The 24,697-nt window shown below is 39.8% G+C and overlaps 1 protein-coding gene across 1 annotated transcript in view; it reads right to left on the bottom strand.

Annotated features, from left to right (window-relative positions):
• NALCN (sodium leak channel, non-selective) overlaps positions 1–24,697 on the bottom strand; it is a 232,563-nt gene that overhangs the window by 167,108 nt on the left and 40,758 nt on the right. Inside the window, exon 7 of the mRNA XM_061472826.1 lies at positions 12,611–12,765. Within this exon, the coding sequence (XP_061328810.1) occupies positions 12,611–12,765 (155 nt within the window). The remainder of the gene's footprint in view (positions 1–12,610; positions 12,766–24,697) is intronic.

Raw genomic sequence — 24,697 nt, 5'->3', positions numbered from 1 at the left:
GCTCTGGGGCCCTCAACATAAGGAGGACATGGACCTGTGGAGAGAGTCCAGAGGAGGGCCACAAAGATGATCAGAGTCCTGGAGCATCTCCTGTGGAGACAGGCTGAGAGAACTGGGCTTGTTCAGCCTGAAGAGAAGGCTCCAGAAAGACCTCATACCAGCCTTCCAGTACTTAAGCGAGCCTACAAGAAATCTGGAGAGGGACTTTTTATAAGGGCATGTAGGGATAGGACAAGGGGTAAGGGCTTTAAACTGAAAGAAGGTAGATTTAGATTGGACATTATGAAGAAATTCTTCAGTGTAAGGGTGGTGAGACACTGGCACAGGTTTCCCAGAGAAGTTATGGCTAACCCATCCCCGGCAGTGTTCAAGGCCAGGCTGGATGGGGCTTGAGCAAGCTGGTCTAGTGGAATGTGTCCCTGACCATGGCAGGGGGATTGGAACTAGATGATCTTTAAGGTCCCTTCCAACCCAAACCATTCTACGATTCTAAGAAGTAAGCCCTCTTGAGACACAAAATAGTAGAGAGCAAGGGTTGGGAATATTTAAGTGGTTCAGTAAGAAGCCAACAGCTATGCTGGTGCTAGTGAGCTCTACTCAATTTTCAGTTGATTTTTTTGTTATTATGCTTGTGAACTCCTACTAAGCATAGGGGAAAATGTATATAGAAGTTAAGATTATGCTACTTGTGATAAATTAAGAAACAGTACATGAAGTTTTATGTCAATAAGGGATTGATATGTCTTGGGTGATACAGCTTACAGTACAGAAAAGCATAACGAGATGCAATTAAAGCTTGCATTTGATCTTCCTCAACTTTCATTTTGTTTTTTTTCATCCTTCTAATAAGACTGCCTTTCTGCCACATTTTGCTCTTCTATCTCTTCAGCTTATTATCAATGACATTATGGTACTCTTCATTGCAAGGTGACAGCAGTACAGATTTGCTGGGAAAGTAGAGGATAACCTCTACTTACTTTCAAAATGAAAACTGGTTCAGCATGCAAAACATTCTTCCTGCATTCCCAGGTGCAGATGGGAATGAAAGAGGGAGGGAGAGGAGTAAGTACACAGCACAGACCTCAGACAGAACATTAAATTCTGTGTAGCACACCATAATGACGTGAGTGACAGATGAAACTATACACAGCGTAGAAAGACAGCTATCAGTAAAAGAGCCACAATTACAAACAAAAGTGAGAACAAAGCATTATGGAAAGGTGTTTTATTCCATCATAAATTCAACTATTTAGCTGCTGAAACCAACACAGAACACCCTGAAATGGCAGAGGAAACTATGTTCCAATAAATTCTCTCAGCAGCAGCAAAGTTTTCTTTGAGTCTCAGTACAAGACAACTGTACTAATCTATTCCCATTAGCTTCACCTGATCGCCTGGTTTAATGCAAGACTCAATTACTTTGGGATGAACACAGCAATAAATTAAAATTCTGGTGGGCTGCTCAAATTACTCTAAGTTTCCAAAACTCTACAACTTCCCACATACCATTTGTTACTGTAACAGAGCTAATTCAATGGACATTATTTGTGCAATTTTTTGTGTCTATAAACCATTACTTAAAAAAAAAGAAAAAAAGAAAAGAAAAAAAGAAGTCTTCACTAACTAGGCAACTGAAATGGCCTCAGTGAGAAAAGTGGCAAGCACATAGAAATATCAAATATCTAAGGGAGTTAACTGTAGCATCCTATGGTGTGTTTGGTTTGTTTTTTTTTTCAAATTGAGGTCACTTACTGAGATGTCTAAAACCAGAAGCATTGTCTTAGTATCCTTTTTCGAACATCTGTGGGTTTAGGTATCTCTATGTTACTCTTCCAACAGAAAAATACGAAGAGCTCACTGTGACCACCAGTAACAGCCAATATCTACATGTCAGTCACGCCCTTGGACTCACTGAAAATGAACGGCTGAAACTGTTTTAATTGATCAAATAGTAAGTAAATAATATTAACTGCACATGGAACATAAGCATTCAACAGAGAAGTTTTCCTGAGGAAAGGAAAAAGTGGTAACTCAGCCACATAGGTGACATAAAAACATGGAAAGCAGCACATGAATGATGCTTCAAAAAATTCATGGTTTGGCAAACAGAATGAAAGCCTATAATTTCTGAGAAAAAAGTCACCAAGGAAAAGCTACCTTTATTGCTTTGGGTCATGACAAGAGTCCCTAAAACACTGTTCTACTTTATGCATCAAGAAAATTTCAGTGACAGGAAAATTTGACCTAAAAGATATTACCCTGTATTCTGTACATGATATACTACTAACAAAGAACACAACCAAGTGTAAGGTAAGATGGACAAAGCTTTCGATACTTTCAGAATCACATGATGGCAAAAATTACACATTCTTCTGAAGACCATAATGGAAAAGGGCATTTGTGGGTAAAAGCCCTGTAGGAAGATGGTCATTGTGTTTTCTGAAGCTAAGCCTCCACACAAACTGTCATTTGGAAACTCAAAGGAAAGGTAACTAAACAGTGAGTAATAAAGAGGAGCTGAGGGATGAGGAAAAAGCTGTCATGTTTTCTACCTGGACTTCAGTAAAACCTTTGACACCATTTCCCATAGCATTCTCCTGGAGAAACCGGCTACTTACAGCTTGACGGATGTACTCTTTGTGGAGTTTAAAATCGGCTGGATGGCCGGGCCCAAAGAGTGGTGTCATAGAGTAAGATCAGGTTAGTCTAGCAGGACCTGCCATGAATGTTGTACAAGTTTTCCTAACAAAATTTGTTTACATTCAACTTCCAACCACTGAATTTCATTAGTACTTTTCCTGCCAAATAAAAAGAAATCCCAAATTAAAAACAAAATTCCCAAAGCCTTCCGTTATTAAACTTATGAGAAACTAAACATGTTGTTGTAAGCAGGGCCTTAAGAAGCTGCAACCAGTTAAAACAGCATTGTGCCTTAAGCTCAAACAGGGATTTATTAGTTGACTCCCTTTCAACTTGTTCATTATACCTAAGGAACAAACTGAACTTATTTAACTTGTTCACATAGTTATGCGTCACTCCTCATAGCATTCACATCCTTTGTAACTAGAATTATTCCTCAAGAGGAACAACAGAGTGAGGATTGCAAACTGTTCTCACCTGCACAGGGCGTATGAACCATTTTCTTTACTCCTCTGTGCTCACCAAAAACATGTATAACTTTCTGAAGGTGGTCTAAGCCGACATGTTATTTAGACGCCTTCAATGTGCATAACTGGCAGGCTTTTGATAGCAGGGGGCACACCAGAGCAGGGAACACTTTTGAAGGGACTGGAACCCATGGCTAAGCCCACCCTGGAGCAGAGAGGATGATTAAGAAGGAAGCAGTACCAGCACAAGGATAAGAAACAAGGACCAGCATAAAAAAAAAACCACACCCTACTATGCACCTACCCCAACTTCCTGCACCACTCCCTACCTCACATGCTGCAAAAGCAGAGGAGTAGGGACTAGGAATAGGGAGGTGTATGGATTGAAGTTGAGACAAAGGAGGAAAGATGTTTCCTCTGTCTCTTTAACTGCTTGTCTTCCTTGCTTTTTAATACCTGGATGAGTGATTATAAGCTTATGTTAACTGATAGTAAAACATCTAAGCGAAATCCCCCGAGACTCTCTCACCCACACCAGTGCCTCAGCTGTGATTGGGGCCCTATTGCTCTCCTTCTGCAAGGCCAGGGAAAGAATTCCAGTGAGAAAAACAAAATTCTATCACCATTTTTGAACTAATGATTTTTACTGGTTTCTCAATCACCGGACTAATGGGGCATGCTTTAAGTCATTTTAGCTCACAAGTTTTACCACTAGATAGTCTGAATGGCTTCCCTAATTACACTCTGGCACCTTCACACATTAACCTTGCTATCACTTGTCATGTTACCACATGATAACTCCACAGGCCACAATCATGGATGAAGGCCTTCTTATTAGGCACTTTACATGCAAGTGCCTGAATCAAACAGCTGTGTAAGTGGAATAAGATTAGACCTGTTTATCAAAATACTTAATAATATCATGCACTTGCTAGGATAAACAGAGCATTAAGACTCAGTACATATATCAAGCATACATATAATCTGTAGAATAAAAAAGTCTGACTACAAATTTTGATGAAATCATTAGCTCAATCTCTCAACCTTTAACAGGTACAATTAAATGGAAGCTCTGACTTAACAATTACATCCCCTCATTGTTTTCTATTGTCTCAGATACCAAATATCCCAGAGCCAAGGGATTCAGGCTGTGGTAGTGATGCTGATCTGCATTTCTGGCCATCTATGTTTGTGCAAAATAACACTGTCTTCATTCAGGTGGAGATGACTGTATGAAACAGCAGTGGAGGGAGGCAGGAGGCTGAAAACTCCCTTACAACTGGTAGTGGAAAGGATTGCAACTCCTACTTTGAACGAGTAACCAGCAAATACCATTTTTCTTCTGTTCATCAACTCATAATTCACTGTTCCTCATCGACCTTGAAGTCTCAGAGCTGGCAAAGTAGGCAGTTGCCTAGGACAACCCATGAGTCATAATCTTCCTGCCTTTCTTGCCCATGTCAAGGATCTGGAAAGATCAAGTGGCTGCTAATACTGCCACCAAGAGACAAGCAGGCTGTGTCTAAGGTGGTAGTGGAGTGACAGGGAAATTAAAAGGTCAGCCTGTACCACTAGTGACAGGTTCTTTTCTTCATCCAGTGGTAGCAGGAATGGCCAGTTGGATTTTCAAGTGTTTTATGTTGGTATGTCTTACTAAAATTCAGCCACCTAAATATTAAAGATGGTTCTACACATTTTTGTGTTAGATAATCCATAAAGAAAAACTAGAAATAACTTCACAAAAGAATTATAAGAGCAGGTCTTTATAATACCCCCTTTAGTCACCAGTCTTGTTTTGCTTGCTTTCCTCCAGGGCCAGGAATTCTTGCTGCTGCAGACTCAGAGAGGGAGGTGGTAGTGAGCATGCTTTGTCCCAGCTCCTGCATGACAGCAAGTAGGGCATCCTTCCAAAATGCAGGTAGGTATTCACTTTGACCACTGCACTACTATATAAAAAAAGTGGGTCACTTCTACTTTCTCTTTAAGAACCTGTGTCAGTTTCCTTCAGCCGAATTCATGATACAGGTGTCCACGTAAACAAATGGACAAGTAGCTCTGAATGCTCACTGCTTCTAGGAGTACCTAACGCATCTGATTTAGGCTGACTTTTCAGCTTTTATTCCAGACTGATATAAGCATCCTTCCTCCCTTTCCAGTTTGGCTTTCATGTGTCCATCACACCTCATCACTCAGCACATACTCAGCCACTACGAATTCTAATCCTACAGACAGGTACACAGACCCTGGGCAACATGAAACCTCGCATGAAAAATGTACTTAACAGATTCTGGCAGTAAGGCACAAAATCCAGATTCACATCATACTATTTTAAACTTAACTCCTTTCTTCTGAACAATGGACATAATGCCACCCCAGTCTAAGACCAGTGCCTTCGCAATTTGAACTGGTTGCACACTTGAAGGTATTTTCCCCATCATAAAATAATTAATAAGAGACCCAGTCAACTCCCATGCGTCGTAGACAAAATTTCAATTAATGGGTAAACAGAGGAGCAATTTTGATCCCTGTACAAGGCTTACAGTAAAACAATATCTATCAGTGAATTAAGGGAGTTGTCTTTGGTCCCATTATGCTTCCTTTCACAAACATTAAATTAGGTTCACTTTTAACCTAATGATGGCAGACATTTTTCACAGTGATGTATAAAATCTTTTTTTCTAATTACCAGTTTCAAAAAGGCTCTCACCTGTAGGCATGCCTACAGTACTTAAAAGTCTGTGTCACATGTTGTAAGGGAAAGGCCTTAAAATAAAAATGAGAAATATCTGGGACCTAAAGCTCTGTTGGTGTTTTAAAGCCCATGAAATGAGATGATTTTGCTGCCTCATTGTGCCATTTAACAGTGTTCATTTCTACTATAAGGAAAGCAAGCTTTAATAAAGACACAATATTTTGTGTATCTTCTTCAAAGCACTCCTTACCATTGAAATTTCATTATTTGTCTCCAACATACAACATGCATGTGTTTATCTCCTATATGTAAACTGGGCATTAATACGGTAGTCTATGTCAAATACCCTCTGCAGGTATAAGATGTAATTAGTATCATTTAATAGGGTACTGGCCATAGCAACTGACAGATGGGTTGATGATACAGCACACAACAAGATCTTTTTCTCCTTTCAGAAGAAGAAAATGCCATGAAGCTTAAAACTTCTCTTGCTTACTTTGTAGGACATTTTTTAACTTTATCTTTCATTAGGGACTTCCTTTTCGAGTATTTTTGAAGCAATATGTAGCACTGTAAATTACATACGAAAAAAAATTAAAATTCTCTAGGTTACATGAAGAGTAAAATCAGTAATGTAGCTGTAAGTGTACATCTGTAGATGATTACAGATAATTGCACCCATGAGGCATGTGGAATGATTACTAGCCAGATGTTACAAAAATCTGAATGCAAAAAGATCTGTACTGTGTGGAAAGCACAGGTAAGGAGGAAAACTGCTCAGGATCCAGCAACAGTAGGAGTTCTGGCACATTTGTATCAACATAGCACCCTTTCCAGCAGCACCCACATAGACACACACCTCTACCAACATACTTAGTGTGCCCCTGTTAGCAATTACTGACATGTTAAATATTGACTAAAGGTAAAGATAGGTGCACACTCAGATAAACAATGACATGGAAGACAGAAGTACTTATCATAATTCTTCAGTTGCCAAGTCTTGCATGCTCTTATTTAATTCAACAACTGTATTTATGCTTTTTAGATATATCAGATACAAATTCTTACACAAATACAATCACATACCTAATGAGTTGTACAATTACTGGGGCTTATTCACAAAACAAAGGCCATTTTTTCCTCAGTATTTAGCTCTACTTCTTTTGCGCTCTTCATGATACTGTTATGCTATCAGCTGCACCCTATGGAATTAAACACACCCAGGAAAACCACAGAGAAGAAGAGAATAAAATCAGAAGAAATAGCCCAGCTGTGAACATACCTGATGCTCTCAGCAGGAGACAAGGCTGAAGGCTGTTCTAATATGAAGGAAACATCAAACATTTCATAAGAGCCTGAATAAAAATCAGCTAAGAAGACAGAGAAAGAGAAGAGCTTGACAGTACTATAGAGCTACTGTCAATAGTAAGGAGCTTTGCCACCCACATCCATACAGCTAGCCAAGCCTTTCATTCATATCCTTTCGCTTACTCCCACTCAGCCCTACAGGTAGTATTCAAAAAATCTTTTAGGCATCCTGATGGATAAAAGACTTCATTTAACATGAAAGCTCCCACTGTATGAGAACAACACCTACTTAAGAAGTCAAGTTTTGTGTCAAACTGTTGGAAAGAGTACTCAGGTTTCTACTGAGTTCACGAGCAACTTGGTAGAAGAAAGCAGTAACTTCTTGTAGCCTCCCATCAGATGGAACCTGCAACATTTGAAGTCACCTCACCTAGGGGGACAGATTATTCTTTCTCTCCTATTCCTTCCTCCCATTTCAGAACTTCACAGAGAGAAGGATGCAAGGTATGGAGGCCTTAGCTAACTGGCTCTCCACTCAAATGTTTCATTAATTCTCCAGTTTCACAAGCAGTCACAAGGCAGACTGTTGCTCATAACTTTCCTAGAGGTATTGCCAGACAGAACTGCCCCAGCTTTTAGTGACTTCACTCTCATTAAAGATTACACTAGTAAAGCTGGCTAAACCAACTGGTGTTAATTTCGTTCTACATCTAGTATAGAAATACGTACACTGAAAGAGAGAGGCGATAACTGTAGATACATGCCGATGTGCACCATGTTTGAAAAATTACCTTCACAAACACCAGATGTAAGTATTATATTATTATATATATATATATTCAAAGTGTGCAGACACAGGACAGCCTATGCACAAATCTTACTGTATGACTGCTGAATCGAAGCAGGTTTTGTAAAGAGAGGAAAAGCACCTGATGGTCTACAACTTGATTTTAAAAGGCTTTTAACATTGTCTCACTATGACAACACACCAAAACAACACAAATATGTGTTGGTGAAATATTGCTAGGTGAAACTACTCTGTGATGGGTGCTATACCATTTGTTAAGTGTCCTTATGAGCAGCGACTAGTGAAACACTGTCAGAAAGGAAGACTGTCAAACGAGGGTCCAACGGAGTCTGATCTTGGTCTGGTTCTATTTATTTTTTCACTCTTGACTGGGCTGGTAGAAAACAAATGATACCCACCAAATTTCAATAAAAGTAAGCTAAGAGGCACTGAAAATATTCAGAAGGAAAGATTTAAAATTCCAGAAGATCTTTGCAAATAGAAGAAACAGTCTGGGAGAAAAGGTAAAGGCCTACATTTTAAAAGAAAGAATCAAGTAAACAAATAAAAATTAGGAAATAGCAATGGCAGCTCTTTTAAAAGGAAACAAGGGCTGTAACAAATCAGAAAAACATATGAATCACCCACAACATGCTGTTCTGAGAATGGAAAACATCTCACTGGAATGTAGAAAGTGTAATAGAGCTTAAAAAACACATAAAGTAACGGTTCTACTGGGGAATTCTGTAAGTGCTGCACTTTAACAAAGAGGTGTATCAGCTAGGGAGAGTCTAGGGAAGGACAATAAGAATAATTTAAGATAAAAAATGTCAGCCCTATAATGAAAGAAATTGCAAAAGAGAAAGATTCATGTTATACTTTAGGAAAATCTTCCTAGGGTACAGACAATGAAGCAGTGCAATAGATTGCCTGAAAAGATTGTGAAGTCTGCCTTGCATTGTTAGAGGATGTCTTAGATTATCTTGACAAGCCACATTTATCAGTAGTCTGTAACTGTGTTCTTCCTTAAACAATACAAACATACTTGCATAGAAACAGACAGAACAGAAAACCAGAACACCTCAAAACTAAAAATAGAAAAAAAATAGGAAATAAGTATACTGCCAAGTACTAAAATTTACACTACCATCTTTCCAATTTTCATCCCTTTAAAGCCAACGACATATATAAAAGTGGGAGCAGGATATCGCCAAAATTAACAGATTTTTCCAAATATGAAACCTCTTACTTGGCATACCCCTTATAGTATAAAAATCTCTATTAACTTTTATCTGATTGGGACAGCTTGGTCTTTACCCAGTAATAAAATTGTAAAAACATCCAACAAACTTTTTCTTTAAAGAGAGGAAAAATAACAGAAACATTCATAGCTTGTACTTATGTACTGCAAATTAAGTGGTACTAACTAACAGTAGCTGCCAAACTGTTGGTGCTCTTGTGATTTTTCTAATGACAGATTTCAGGAACCAACAGTACAGGCTGCATCATAGTGCCGGCAAGTAAAATATCAATGAATGTATACAACAAAATAGTATAATTACACAGAAAAGACCTACTGCATTACTTACCTGTTAACTGCACACAAAGGTGCATCACAAAACTGGGATTTATAAAATAAACTTGCAAGTTATAACCCTGTTTATAGCATTCACCATTTGAGTAAGCTAATTTAATATTTTGTGGTAAAGTGCTATGTCTTAGCAAGTTTATTAACCAGCTTTCAATTTATATTCAAAACTTCTAAGTACAGTACCAAGAGGTGCTATATCCTGGTTATCTATTTCTATACAAAAACTGTGCATCAGCTCAATGTCCGGCTGGAGACCAGTAATGAGTGGTGTCCCTCAGGGATCGGTGTTGGGACCGGTCTTGTTCAGCATCTTTGTCACTGACATGGACAGTGGGATTGAGTGCACCCTCAGCAAGTTTGCTGATGACACCAAGCTGTGTGGTTCAGTTGATAGGCTGGAGGGAAGGAATGCCATCCAGAGGGACCTTGACACGCTTGTGAGGTGGGCTGATGCCAACCTCATGAAGTTTAACCATGACAAGTGCAAGGTCCTGCACCTGGGTCAGGGCAGTCCCAGGCACAGCTACAGGTTGGGCAGAGAAGAGATTCAGAGCAGCCCTGTGGAGAAGGACTTGGGGGTGCTGGTAGATGAGAAAGTGAACATGCGCCGGCTTCAGTGTGTGCTCGCAGCCCAGAAAGCCAACCGTATCCTGGGCTGCATCAAAAGGAGCGTGACCAGCAGGTCGAAGGAGGTGATCCTGCCCCTCTACTCTGCTCTTGTGAGACCTCACCTGGAGTATTGTGTGCAGTTCTGGTGTCCTCAACATAAAAAGGACATGGAACTGTTGGAACAAGTCCAGAGAAGGGCCATGGGGATGATCAGGGGTCTGGAGCACCTCCCGTAGGAAGACATGCTTAGAAAGTTGGGGCTGTTCAGGCTGGAGAAGAGAAGGCTGAGTGGAGACCTCATAGCAGCCTTCCAGTATCTGAAGGGGGCCTATAGGGATGCTGGGGAGGGACTCTTCATTAGGGACTGCAGTGATAGGACAAGGGGTAACGGGTTCAAACTTAAAGAGGGGAAGTTTAGATTGGATATAAGAAAGAAGTTCTTTACTGTACATTTGGTGAGGCACTGGAATGGGTTTCCCAAGGAAGTTGTGAATGCTCCATCCCTGGCAGTGTTCAAGGCCAGGTTGGACAGAGCCTTGGGTGACACAGTTTAGTGTGAGGTGTCCCTGCCCACGGCAGGGGGGGTGGAACTAGATGATCTTAAGGTCCTTTTCAACCCTAACTCTTCTATGATTCTATGATTCTCAGTCTCCTAAGTCTACTAGAAATCTGATCTTTAAAAATGCCACACTCAGAATGAGATATTGGTAAAATGCAGGACTGCAACTCAGGAGACCACAGCTTGAGCCCTGTTTTTTCCACCAGGTTTGCAGGCACCCTTGGATAAACTATTTCACCTGTCTTTGCCAACTTGCTCGCATCATTAAAAACATACTGACCTCCTTTATTATGCATTCTGAGCAACATTCACATCATCTACCCACTTAAACTGCTCTAAAGCATTGCATCTACTTTTCCCTGGTGACCAGGTAGGCTGCTAGAATAACAGCCTTCAACGCCACAAATAATTTTACCTGTCAAGATAAAAAGGGTGATTTCAATCTGAGGCATAATTTTTCTGGTGATACATCTATCCCACACTACCCTGCTAAACCGTCTCGAACTAGAGAACAGGAGCATGGAGGTTTTTAGCTTACAGTCTGAATTTAGCTCTTCTTCACCTGCGCACGGCAGCACGCCACTAACTTAGGAATCTGAGAGTTTTCTCAGAGATCAGACAGGGTTATCCTTTGAGATATGCTGAAGAAAAAATTATATAAAAGATAGGTACTATCAGTAGTGCTATTCAGCTAGCAGTACTTGTAAAACTGATATGCTTCTGACTCCCAGAAGAAACAAAATGGAGTTTGGCTGAAATCGGGTTTTTCTCCCTTCTTTCTCAGAAGAAAATTGAAAGGACACAAATGACTGGTTTTGTTCAAAAAGTATCTGGTACCGACAGAGCACTTGTCTTAAGAGGACTCTGAGACTGTTTCTTCTAACTCTTAAGGCTCATTGTTTATATTCAGCAGCCTGGGAACCAACTGAAGTGATTTCAGCTGCAAAGGCTTTTGATATTCAAAACATCTTTTTGGGTTGCAGTCATTCAGTCATCAAATGCTTTTATTACCTTCAAGTTCAGCTGGAGCCAGGATAACCATCTAGAGCTCAAGCCAGAAAAAGTGGAAAAAGAAAAGCTTACTATAGAGTCAGAGAGCTGCATCAGAAAGACTATGGCCTGCAGCCATGCTTTGCCACTTGAAGGGACTTCCCTACCTGTGCCGAAACAAAAATTTATAGCTGCAGGCCCCTGTTGGACTTTCATCTGTTAAATGTGAGATATAACCACAATGTTCTGACAGGGTAACTTCACATTTTCCCTTTGGATACTGGTCTTGCCACGGCTGCTCCTGCCATTTTTCCCGAACTACTGTTCTACACTTGCTTCCCCATGGTGATGGCATGACACACTGCAGCAAGCAGAGAATGTAATCTCCTGTGCCTTTGAAGTGTCTTTTATAAAGAAAAAAAAAATGCACCTGTATTGCAAAATCTTTCTGACTCCAAGTCATTTTTCTGGGTGATGTTCTGAATTACACAATTTTGATCAAGATGGCCACAGATACACATAACCTCATTTTCTCCACCCGACCCCCTGGTTTATCTTTAGTACCAAGATGATTATCAAAGTAATTCTGGGTGGGTTTTTTTTTTGCATAGGAATTACGACTAAAATTAGACAACTAGGATGAATTATATACTCTAAAATGAATCATAAATAAATCACAGAAATTAGTCATCACATTTGTTGGTGATAATCAATGCCTGACTCTTCTTAAATAAAAGACATTTTTTTAAAGTTATTTAAATCCTGGAATCCCAAGCAATGTAAAAATAGATGATAACTCTATCATTCCAAAGCAAATAGCAGAGATTCTTTTTCTGGCATGTGCTCTATCTGAGCAGAAGACTGATTGCACTCAATATCTTTTCAGCACAGACATGAGCTATATGTCCTATTTATTCATAAACATTTTTTAATGGATACTGAAATGGATTTTATCAGTAGGACAGACCTATCTCATTAAAGCCACTGTAGCCCAGCTCTTGCCTGCTTAGTCCCAGATCTTCGAGGTCCATGCATTTAAATCCAGGTGGGCACTGGTAACCTTCTTCTAGCTCTCTTGAACAGTGTGTATCTGGGATAGCTAAATTATTCCAGGTAACATTTCTGTGAAAAATACAAAATTAAGGTGTTACATAAATTCAGCCTATAGCAAAACTAAATACTTGAAAGCAAAAGGACTAAAGTGAAAAGTACAAAAGTACAGTAATTTGCTATTTAATGTTCTTTGGTATATGTTATTTTCATTAATTAAGCACTTACTGTAAAGGGCAAGCTAATTCCCTTCTAAGATTTCAGACTTATGTAATAACAATACAAATACTAACAGCAGAAGTTTCATACTAATGCCTAGAACCCCATAAAAGATTGAGACTCTCCAAGACAGAGGAGTTAGCATTCAGCTGCTCCAACTGCTTTTTAATACAATTTGGACACTTACTGCTTCAGGCTCCTTTGCAGATCCTAACAGGGTGTTCAACTGCAGTCAATACTGTCTTAAGACTTTCACAGACACTACCTGAGCTAGTTTTGACATTATTTGAAAGGATCACTGCAGATGACCCATCAGCCACCTGAGTATGTATTCATCTTATATCATGGTCAGACCAGGTTTCCACCACAGATGAACAGTTACAGTCACAGGCAAGAGGTCAAAATCACTACATGTTTAGTGCAATTAGCATCTAGGTATTACTGTGACTGAAACAGATCTGATTCACTTTTTGGTCAGTCCAGTCATGATTTGGTAGAACACGTGAAAAAATCTGAACAGGTTTGAACTGGTTCAAACTGATTTATGTTGGTAAACATAACACTGAAAAATAGGAAGATCATGAGACGAGGGGCAGCACCACAATACAGTGGCCATGTTTTACTGTTGCCAGAGACTGAGTATCACTTGTCTTGCAGCTCCTCTTGCACCTGGAGCTGAGCTGCCAGATGCCCTTCATGCTGCACCACAATGGGAATTCAGTTCAGCATTAAGAGACATAGAAACTAAAAGGAGAGGGAGGACAAGTCTGTAGTGTGTAGTCTGTAGAGCAGGATGTCTTCATGTGGCATGCACACATGAAGCTGGGTATCCAAGTACTCCCAAATTTCAGTAAGAAGCTCAGGCAGTTGATGCTGTATTTACAGCACCAAATTAATAATTGCAATACATAGTCCTTGCCAAGACCAAACACTTGTAGCGCCATTTCCCATGAAGTAGTTTAATTAAAAGGTAATGTTTCTATGGACATTAAGAGGAACCATTCTATGATTATCAAACTGTCCCCCCCCCATCCTGAGCAGGCACCTGTTAAAGTCTACAAAACAACACAGCACAGTATTACAGCACAGACATGACGACTCATGTTACTTGTGCTATGAGTCAGCTGGTTAAACCACACTAGAAAGGTTTCAGTAAGACACAGCTCCAACTCTGCTGAAATGGCACACAACTAAGCAACATCCGTTTTTCTCCTTGCTTGTATTCTCTCATCCAGCAAATGAAAATCCTGATTTTTGTTCAGTCCTAGGGCAATTTCAAATCAGACTTGAAAAGCTAATCATGGTGAGTTCTGATCTGAGAAAAAAAACAGTCAATAGCATCTTCCATTCATGTTCAGGTTGATTCTGACTTCCTGGTCACAGCACAGACTTTTGATACAGAAAAACTCGAATTGCTGAAAGTTACAAAGAAAATCTTGTAGCATTCACCCCATTATCCTGAGGCTTCTGACCAGTGCCTTAAAATCATTTTAATTAATCTTGCTTGTCCACAGAAAAGGTGAAACTTTTCACTCTGCCCTTTAGTAAAATTAGTATCTTATTGTTCTTTGGCAAGTCCTTTTAATCTAACTCACAGATGCATTTTGACAACTAAATTGGGTGAACAGAAGCTTTAATTATTTTTCTTGCTTTATGCGCTGCATGTGATAGCAATAGATTAGTCTAAATCTGTCAGTGTGAAACGAAAGCTTCCCACAAATTTTTCCTAGGCAATTATAAATGCAGAGAAATAACTGCAGTTGCACCCATTCTGTAGTCATTTCTTCATGACACCTGAGAGGTATGCATATCTGCATGGATGCATATATCCACACAGACACATACGGTTCCAGCTGAAGTTTTAAAGGAACACTGTGCATAAATGGGAAGACAGACAGATATACAAGCGTATGTGTACTCTTTTCACCCTTTTGCAAATATAGTCAGCATATCACTCAAGGATGTAAAAATTCATCTGTACACACTAATTCCTTTATACAGGACTATGTTAATTCATACCCAGTTGTATGCTTTAAGTATGTTAGATTTATGATACTCTCATCTAAAAGCCATTATAATATGTAGGATTATTATAAGACAACATTTTAGAAATATTTTCAGAAACAAAAATTAATTCATTGGCTCAAGCAGATACAGAACCTGGGCTCCTGATAGCTAATGAATTTTACATTATGGTTTCCATTAGAAAATCCCTCAGATCCAAGAGGGTAGCAGCATGAGAGCATATTATTAAAAGTATTGCTGGCTCAATCACTACAATGCAATGCACTCATTTTAAGTGTTTTACTTAAACCCAGGTTATTTTTATATCACATCACACCTCCTTCTGAAGAAGAAAAGCCATGCACAGAGTATGAGTTAGGCTAAAAAATGAAAAATCTTTGCTTACAGTAATTGTACCTATACAGATATACGCCTTTTTTTTGACCAGTGTCACTAGGCAATTTGTGTTCTGCCTCAGACAGTAAATTAGCATAGAATAGTCTACACGGACAAAACAATATTAGACATATAGTCTAGAAGTGGCTAGAACACCACAAGATGTTTTCAATATAAGATGATTTAAACTGGTTTATTACTTCATAGGCTATACTCAACATGAACTAAATACTGAGATGCTGATTCAGCACATAACTAGTTTTCAGCATCTCAGAAAGTTTGATTAGACAACGTGCTTAAGCTGAACAGGGTGCCTTGATGAAGTTATGAATTCTTGCAACACGACCAAAGGAATAATTCATCCCAACAGACCAAATGAATATTTCTATGCAGAGTATTCAACGTGTATGTAGTACAACATCTACACAACAGCTGCACTGAGAAATTAGTTCTGCACAGGAACGCAAAGGATGGAAACGGAGATAATCGGCTCCACATCACGTGTTAAGAATCCTTCAATCAGGTTGCTGCAAAAGTCACAGGAGTGCTACTCTGATGTGTTTTTAACTGCCTGAAGAACATTCTGACTACATATATACATATGTACAGCACAAAAAGAACCTGAATCAATGTGTCCTGGCAGTACATGTCCCTGTTTTCCATGGCACCTGCAGTGAAACTTGGTCTTTCAACTACTGTGTGCTCATGTAAGCACAACTTCTCTTTGAGCACAATCTCTTCATCAGGCTGTTCTTCAAAGACAGGTTTTGACAGCCTAAAAGAAAAACTACCCAAGGCAGTTCCTAACTTCCTATTTTCTGGTAGCCTGACCTTCTCTACTTAAAATAGAAATGGAGAAAAAAATGGGATTTTTTTATTCTGGTTTCTATTAATTTTATAAACTATCACCAGAAACCCATTCAAAATTACCAATCTACTCATGCAGTTTCCAGGTCCAGAAAATTACAGAAAAAATTAAGAAGGATATTTATTCATAAGGTATTATAAAAACCATTCCAAATGGTCACACAGGTAAAAGAAGTTGATAACTACAAATGAATTAGCTGGAGCTAAAGGATTTGCTATATTAGCTGAAAGGAACCCTGTGTCTGCCTCTGCACCAAAACCAGGCACTGCACAGCTGCTGACTAAAGAACTACTGTGTTAGTAAAAATACCATAGCAGACATAAAAAATGGCTGGCAGATCACAAAACAAGTAGCAACTGTACAGCTTCCAAATGGGGAGCAATGCATTAACTGGGATCTCAGAGGAATTGGCACTGGGTTCCGTTCATTAGTGACATAGGGGACTGTGTGAACCCCACTTCATCAAAATCACACAAAGCATATGTTGAAGGATCACAAAAACCTTTGGGAATAGAGAAAGATTATGTAGCTCAGAAGAGCTTAAAGGTTACTCTCAGTAACTGTGATTTAATGTCAAATAATGAATTCAGAAAGTGAGAGAACCTAAATGCAAAATGGACAATGTTGCATAGAAAGTACTAATATAGGCTGGGATCAGGTGATGAGAGAGAGATTCCTTTTTAAGATATCAAGAATTTATAGCTTCCTCTTCTGCTGCATGAATTTAGATGTCTAACTCTGAGCACGCAGTTTTGAAAAAAAAAGTCCATTACTACACATTTTTCTAATAGATGCTTCTGTTTTGCCATACTGGCAGAACACAAGGCAAAAGCACCAAGCCAGTGAGAATATAGCAATAAACCTAAAATAAACCAGGAAGAGAGCACAGCACTCTATGCTTCAGAAAAAAGCTCCCACAGCTCAAATTCAATTGATTTAAATATCATTTAATGAAGTAATACTATTGTTCTACATTGCCTTTAGATCAGTTACCTCATGAGTATTATTAATATTGCTCTCTCATATTATACAGGTGAATGACATCTAATTAATTTGTCGTTATTGTGAAAACCAGTTCTGTGAAACACCTTCATACCATTCTAGATAATTATTACAGCCTATTAAAATTTTTAAAAGATTTAAATTCTATATCAGTATTTGATGAAATGACACAAGCTGGATTCACAGTGGGAAAATAAGGTCAGCTGTGTCATAAGCATCCTGATTTTAACAATGTTTTTGGAGTTCTCTTTGAAACACAAAAATATAAAGGCAAGATATGTATAGACTGGCAGATAAATGACAATGGAACTTGTCAGGTCACAATCAGCTATAGAAATTCTAGGGTAATTTCTAGAGTAGCCAATACTAACCTTTTTCTTGCTGACTTCTCACTACTATATTTAATCATATAAAAGAGAATTTCACATCAAATACAGAATAAGCTCTGTTTACCCATAAACACTGCATTTTAGATTTAAAGCTCCCTCCTGTAACTGAGTCCATGCAAATACCCAAGTTTTTTAACTCAATTTGATTTTCATCACACAGATTGCTAGTACCATTTTGGATGCCTATGGGTAACCCTCTCAACTTCTGGATCCTGATCTAGGAGGTCCCAGGTCTCTGTAGGTCCTGTGCCACACGTGAGACCCCTGTGTCATACTAGAGTATCTTGGACACATTAGGTATTTCAACTAACACTAACTGCATCAGGCCCTTCAAATTAAAAAAAAAAAACAACCGTTTCCTATGATCAATAAGCAAAGTCATCAGCCTTAATTTGCTTTCCCCCTATACCATTATACAGTTCTAGAGCACAGAACCTTGTTTTCCAATCAAGAGACTTTCCTTAAGGAAGACAATTCACAAAAATTAAAAAATAAATAAATAAAGATACCCCTAGCAAATCCATAATTAATGGTTGTAATTTTATATGAATAACAACCAGGAAAGGTTCCTTTGACAACATTATACCAGTAACATCGTGCAGAAAGGAAGTTTTAATTAACTTTTCTATTTAGAATATGTCCTCTTAAAAGTTCAGATAGCTCATACCAACTACTATACAGCTGCTACTATCACTGGGAAGGTAAAAATATTTCTTTCATATTCCAAGAAATGCTTTTTTCAGAGACTCTGGGAATTCAAAAGACAAGAAGCCTAGATGGAAAATGTTTGCTTTTCATCTGGCTTTATGTAAAAAAAAAAAAAAAAAAGTAGAAGGCTTGACGTTTATTTGTTGCTTGATGACCGTGAGACCAATCTAAGTTCCCAGGCAAACTTCATTTCACTTGTCCTTTTAAAAGTGTCTTTTATTTCCAAATCCTTATCTTAATTCTTACTGTGCTAACCCAATCCAGTCCATTTGCTGCAGTGGGAATTTCTGAACATTCAACTGCTATTAACTGATGGTTCCTAGACAACTTCCTTACACTACCACGCTTTTTACAGAAATCTAACAATAACAGCCGCTCCTGACAATTGTTGGAATAATAATAGTCTGGAATAATAATAATAATATTTATATTATTTATATTAATATCTGGAATAATAATAATATTTATAAGAACTTTGTGTCGTGAAGTTTTCTAATGATCATTTACATAATTATTATCACATTATGACCTCAGCCTAACAAGGAAAATATTAATGTATAAATCAGTGATACTGATATTTCTAAAATTTGCAGTACTAGTTTCTCTTTATATTGGGCATAGGGTTTTTTTCAAAGTGTACTTGCTGTCAGCTAACTTTCCTGTCACTGAAGTCAGACACATATATAACCATTAACTTCAGTAAAAGGGAGTCATACTATAATGGAGTTCCACTGATAGATCTTCTAGCTTGTGCAGAAAGAGAAGGCAATTTAGGCCAATGTTGCTGCCAGAGTAATTACAAGTTTTAGATAATCCAATAACAGTATCATCTGAAATCATTGGTGACAAAGAAATTTTCAGGGAGTACTTATCTGACTTAAGGATTACAGATACGTCTAGGCACAATTCTTCCTCTTATATTTTAAAATCTTAGTATTCCAAAGGGTCATTTTTAAAGGTCTAAAAAAATCATGTACAGAACCAGCTTCCTGATTTTAATCTGGGAACAAAATCTGGTTTATCTTTTAAACTGTAAGTGTAAAAAATCATCCATATTTAATGTTTCTCATAATTATATCTGCAATTCTAACTATATAAAGATTTCAAACCTTTCTGGTAACAGATTGTCTCTGATATCCACTTATTATTTTTATCACATTAGAAAATAAGATAGGGCATGCTTAAAGGATTCACAACTTTAGGATGACTACAAACACAAAGCTTAAGCTTTGGCAACGTTACATATTTTACATTGTAACTTGGCAAACACAGATATCACTACTCAAGAATTAGTAACTGAGAAGAATATCAGACATCATCTGCCAGGGATAATTATATTCAAATCAACAGACCCAAATAACTGAGAGCATCTCTCATCCCTCCCATTAATTTTTAACAAATCTTGAAATAGCAGGGAAATTCCAGAAGCATCCTATTGTGCCATTAGTTTTATAGAACAAGCAGCACAACGGGTTATCCTTACATCAACCAAGACAAAAGTGAGCTGATACAAAGTCTAACTGATTAAGAATAAAGAACATAAATGACAGGCAGTATAGATTTAGAGAAAATAATTCTCATCATTCTAACATGAATTTGATAAGGTTACAGACTTTTCCAATAAAATTGCCTTGCTTAGACTTTATAAAGCAATTCATTCAATAATGAATAACTGATAAAAAAGTTGGCACTATGTAATATCAATAAAGCACATGCTAAATGGGCTGGAAACTGATTAACTGACATGTCAGAAAGATACTTGCCAGTGAAATGATGATCATGATCTACGATAATCAATGAAGGAGAAACAGGTATAATAAAATTAAGAATATGGATAGAAACAAGTAACAGTGAGGACAGGGCAGTCTGACAAGTTACCAGGATCATTTGGTTACCTGGATATGATAAATGTGCTTTGATACAGCCAAATGTAAAATTATAGAGGTAGAATCACTGAAAGCAAACATTATGGCCCATGGAATAAAAGGGATAAAAAAGTATGGAAATACTGTATTATAGAATACAGATGCTATGTGAGAGTTTGAGATAAGCAGGTATGATAGGGCACCCTCTCCTATCTGTTCCAACAACCTCATGGCAAGAAAGAGACAGTGCTTTCCCAGAATGTACAAGCAGAACAATAATGAATTAATGTCCCTCTCTGTATGACACTCATACAAATGATGATTAACACTGCATACAGGTTTATTTTTTTTATATTTGAAAAATTTAGGAAATCACACAAAACCATGAAAATGAGAACACTGAAGAACATGCTTTTCACTAAGAGATGTAAAGAGCTAAATAATGTTAATTTATTAAAAAGCATATTGAAAGATGCCTCAGTTGTTGTAAGTGGATTCACAGAGAGTAAATACTGGGAATTAAGGTGCTGCGTAATCTAGCATAAAAAGAGCATAACAAAAATAGAAAGCTAACAGTTGAAGCCAGACAAATTAAGATGACAAATTATGAAGATATTTTTTAACAGTGAAACAGTTTTTGGCATAAATAAAAAGTTCCCTTGCTTATAAATTATTCTGCCAACTAACAAAGAATAGACCTATCTACAAGAAACACTGGAGGTCAGACGCAAGCTATAAGGTTTCATAGAGGTGACACAAAACGAAGTCTGCCTATATGATCTGTTTCTTCAGGGAGGACCTTATCACTCTCTACAACTGCCTGACAGGAGGATGGAACCCTGAGGTGGCTGGGCTCTGCTCCCAAGGAACAAGGGATGGGACAAGAGGAAACAGTCTCAAGCTGCACAAGAGGAGGTTTAGATGGAGATGAGGAACAACTCCTTCCCCAAATGGTGCTCAGGCAGCAGAACAGACTGCCCAGGGCAGTGCTGGAGTCACCGTCCCTGGAAGTGTTCAAACACAAGGCCCTCAGTGACATGGTTTAGTGGTGGTCTTGGCAGTGCTGGGGAATGATTGGACTTGATGATCTTAAAGGTCTGTTCCAAACCAAGTGATTCTATGATTCTATGACTCTAAATTCAACATATAGATACTGTAATACCTTAGTACTGCTAGTGTATTTTCTTTCAGTGTATTTGCCCCAAGGTACAGAGATTTTTATATATTACTATTCAGTTCAGATCTTTTATTTATTATACATTCAATTTCAGGTTTCAGTATCAGATTTTTTTAAGTTTTCACAGTCCTCCAGTAGAATCATAGAATAGTTAGGGTTGAAAAGGACCTTAAGATCATCTAGTTCCAACCCCCCTGCCATGGGCAGGGACACCTCACACTAAACCATGTCACCAAAGGCTCTGTCCAACCTGGGCTTGAGCACCGCCAGAGATGGAGCATTCGCAGCTTCCTTGGGAAACCCATTCCAGTGCCTCACCACCCTAACAGGAAAGAATTTCTTCCTTATATCCAATCTAAACTCCCCCTGCTTAAGTTTGAACCCGTTACCCCTTGTCCTATCACTACAGTCCCTAATGAAGAGTCCATCCCCAGCATCCCTATAGGCCCCCTTCAGATACTGGAAGGCTGCTATGAGGTCTCCACTCAGCCTTCTCTTCTCCAGCCTGAACAGCCCCAGCTTTCTCAGCCTGTCTTCATGCAGGAGGTGCTCCAGTCCCCTGATCATCCTCGTGGCCCTCCTCTGGACTTGTTCCAACAGTTCCATGTCCTTTTTATGTTGAGGACACCAGGACTGCACACAATACTCCAGGTGAGGTCTCACAAGAACAGAGTAGAGAGGCAGGATCACCTCCTTCGACCTGCTGGTCACACTCCTTTTGATGCAGCCCAGGACATGGTTGGCTTTCTGGCCTGCAAGTGCACACTGCTGGCTCATGTTCACTTTCTCATCTACCAACACCCTCAAGTCCTTCTCCACAGGGCTGCTCTGAATCTCTTCTCTGCCCAACCTGTAGCTGTGCCTGGGATTGCTCCAACCCAGGTGCAGGACCTTGACCTGCAATCACTGACCACAACTCTTTGCATGCAGCCAGTTCTTTATCCATGGAGTGCTCCACCTATCAAATTGATGCCTCCCGAATTTAGAGACAAGGATGTCATGCGGGACAGTGTCAAACGCTTTGCACAAGGCCACATAGATGACATCAACTGCTATACCCCTGTCTATCAGTTCCATAGCCCCATCATAGAAGGCCACCAAATGGTCAGGCAGGCTGTTTGTGAAGTGAAGCCATGCTGGCTGTCACCAAGCACCTTGTTGTTTTTCATGTGCCTTACCATGCCTTCCAGGAGAATCTGCTCCAAGATTTTGCCAGGCACAGAGGTGAGACTGACAGGTTTGTAGTTCCCTGGGTCATCCATTTTCCCCTTCTTGAAAATGGGGGTTATATTTCCCTTTTTCCAGTAGTCGGGAACTTCACCTGACTGCCATGATTTCTCAAATATGATGGCCAGTGGCTTCGCAACTTCATTCACCAGCTCCTTCAGGACCCGTGGATGGATCTCATCAGGACCCATGGACTTGTGCACATTCAGATTTTTAAGATGGTCTCGAGCCAGTTCCTCTCCTACAGTGGGCGCCAGGTCTTAATTCTCACAGTCCCTGCATCTGCCTTCCAAGACTTGGGTGGTGTGGTCAGAGCATTTGCCAGTGAAGACTGAGGCAAAGAAGTCATTCAGAACCTCAGCCTTCTCCAAATCCTGTGTAGCCAGTTCTCCTGACAGCTTCCAGAGAAGGCCCATGTTGTCCCTAGTCTGTCTTTTATTTTCAATGTACCTATAGAATCCCTTCCTGTTATCTTTCACATCCCTAGCCAAGTTTAATTCCAGCTGAGCCTTAGCTTTCCTAACCTGGTCCCTAGCTTCCCAGACAACATCCCTGTACTCTTTAGAGGCCACCTGGCCTTCCTTTCACCTTTTACAAGCCTCTTTTTTCCTTCTAATTTTCCTCAGGAGCTCCTTATCCATCCAAGGAGGTCTCCTGGCCCTCCTGCTGCACTTCCTTCTAGTTGGGATGCAACACTCCTGAGCTTGTAGTAGGTGACTCTTTAATATCAACCAACAGTCTTGGGCCTCCCTGCCCTCTAGGGCTATTTCCCATGACACCTTACTAAGCAGGTTCCTGAAGAGGCCAAAGTCTGCTCTTTTGAAGTCCAGGGCAGTGAGCTTGCTGCACGCTCTTCTCACTGTCCTGAGAATCTAGAATTCAACCATCTCATGCTCACTGTAACCAAGGCTGTCCTAGTGTCACGTTTCCAACCAGCCCTTCCCTGTTGGTGAGCATGAGGTCAAGCATGGCACCTCACCTTGTCAGCTCCGCTATTACTTGCAGAAGGAAGCTGTCTTCCACACAATCAAGGAACCTCCTGGATTGCTTGTGCCAGACCGTACCGTCCTTCCAACAGATGTCAGGGTGGTTGAAGTCACTCATGAGAACAAGGGCCTGCAAGCATGAGGCTGTTCTTATCTGTCTGTAGAGTGCTTCATCCAGAGTCCTCTTGGTCAGGTGGTCTGTAACAGATCCCCACAGTAATGTCCCCCACCACTGTTCTCCCTTTAACCCTGACCAACAAACTCTCTGTGGACTGCTCACCTGTCCCCAGACAGAGTTCCATACTCTCCAGCCTATCCCTAACAGCCCCTTTAGGGCAACTCCCCTCCCCGCCTGCCAGGCCTGTCTTTCCTAAAGAGCCTGTAACTTTCCATTCCAACACTCCAGTCATAGGAGCCATCCCACCATGTTTCTGTGATGCCTATTATATCATACCTCCATAGATGTGCACACATCCCTAATTCCTCGTTTGTTGCCCATACTACGGGCATTTGTATAGAGGCATCTGAGCTGAGCTCCAAATGAAGGTGGCTCATTGGCTGGAGCGGCTGGAATATCTCTATCTTGCTCCAAGCATTTATTATAGGTGCTGGCAACCGACTGGGTGTGTTGGGATGGAATGATGCCCCCCTCCCACAACACTTCTAGTTTAAAGTATCCTTTGACCAGTCTGGCAAGCCTCCTACCAGAAGTGCTCTTCCCTTTCATTCTCGGATGAGCTCCACCAGCCTCCACTAGACCTGGCCTACTAAATTGAGTCCTATGTTCTAGATACCCAAACCCCTGACTATGGCACCACCATTCTAACCATTTATCAACCTGGCCAATCCTCCTAGCCTTTTTAAGGTCCTCCCCTATATCCTGGAGAATTGTTGAGAAGACTATCTGAGCCCCAGAGCCCCTAACCACCTCTCCCAGGGCTTTGCAGTCCTTTATGTTCTCCGGGCTACTGCTATCTATATCACTAGCACCCACATGGATCACTAGAAGTGGGTAATACTCCGTGGGACTTACTAGAGCAGACAGCCTCTCTGCAACATCCCTGATCCAAGACCCTGGCAGGCAACACACCTCCCTTGAGACTGGGTCAGGCCGACAAGTGGGTGCCTCAGTGCCTTTCAAAGTAGAGTCCCCTACCACTATG

The sequence above is a fragment of the Pezoporus flaviventris genome, unplaced genomic scaffold, assembly GCF_033815535.1.
Source record: "Pezoporus flaviventris isolate CSIRO_AGI_PZ_B2104156 unplaced genomic scaffold, CSIRO_AGI_Pfla_v1 ptg000072l, whole genome shotgun sequence".
Classification (NCBI taxonomy): Eukaryota; Metazoa; Chordata; class Aves; order Psittaciformes; family Psittacidae; genus Pezoporus; species Pezoporus flaviventris.
The sequence above is the reverse complement of the archived record's forward strand: the minus strand, read 5'-3'. Positions and strand labels throughout refer to the sequence as shown.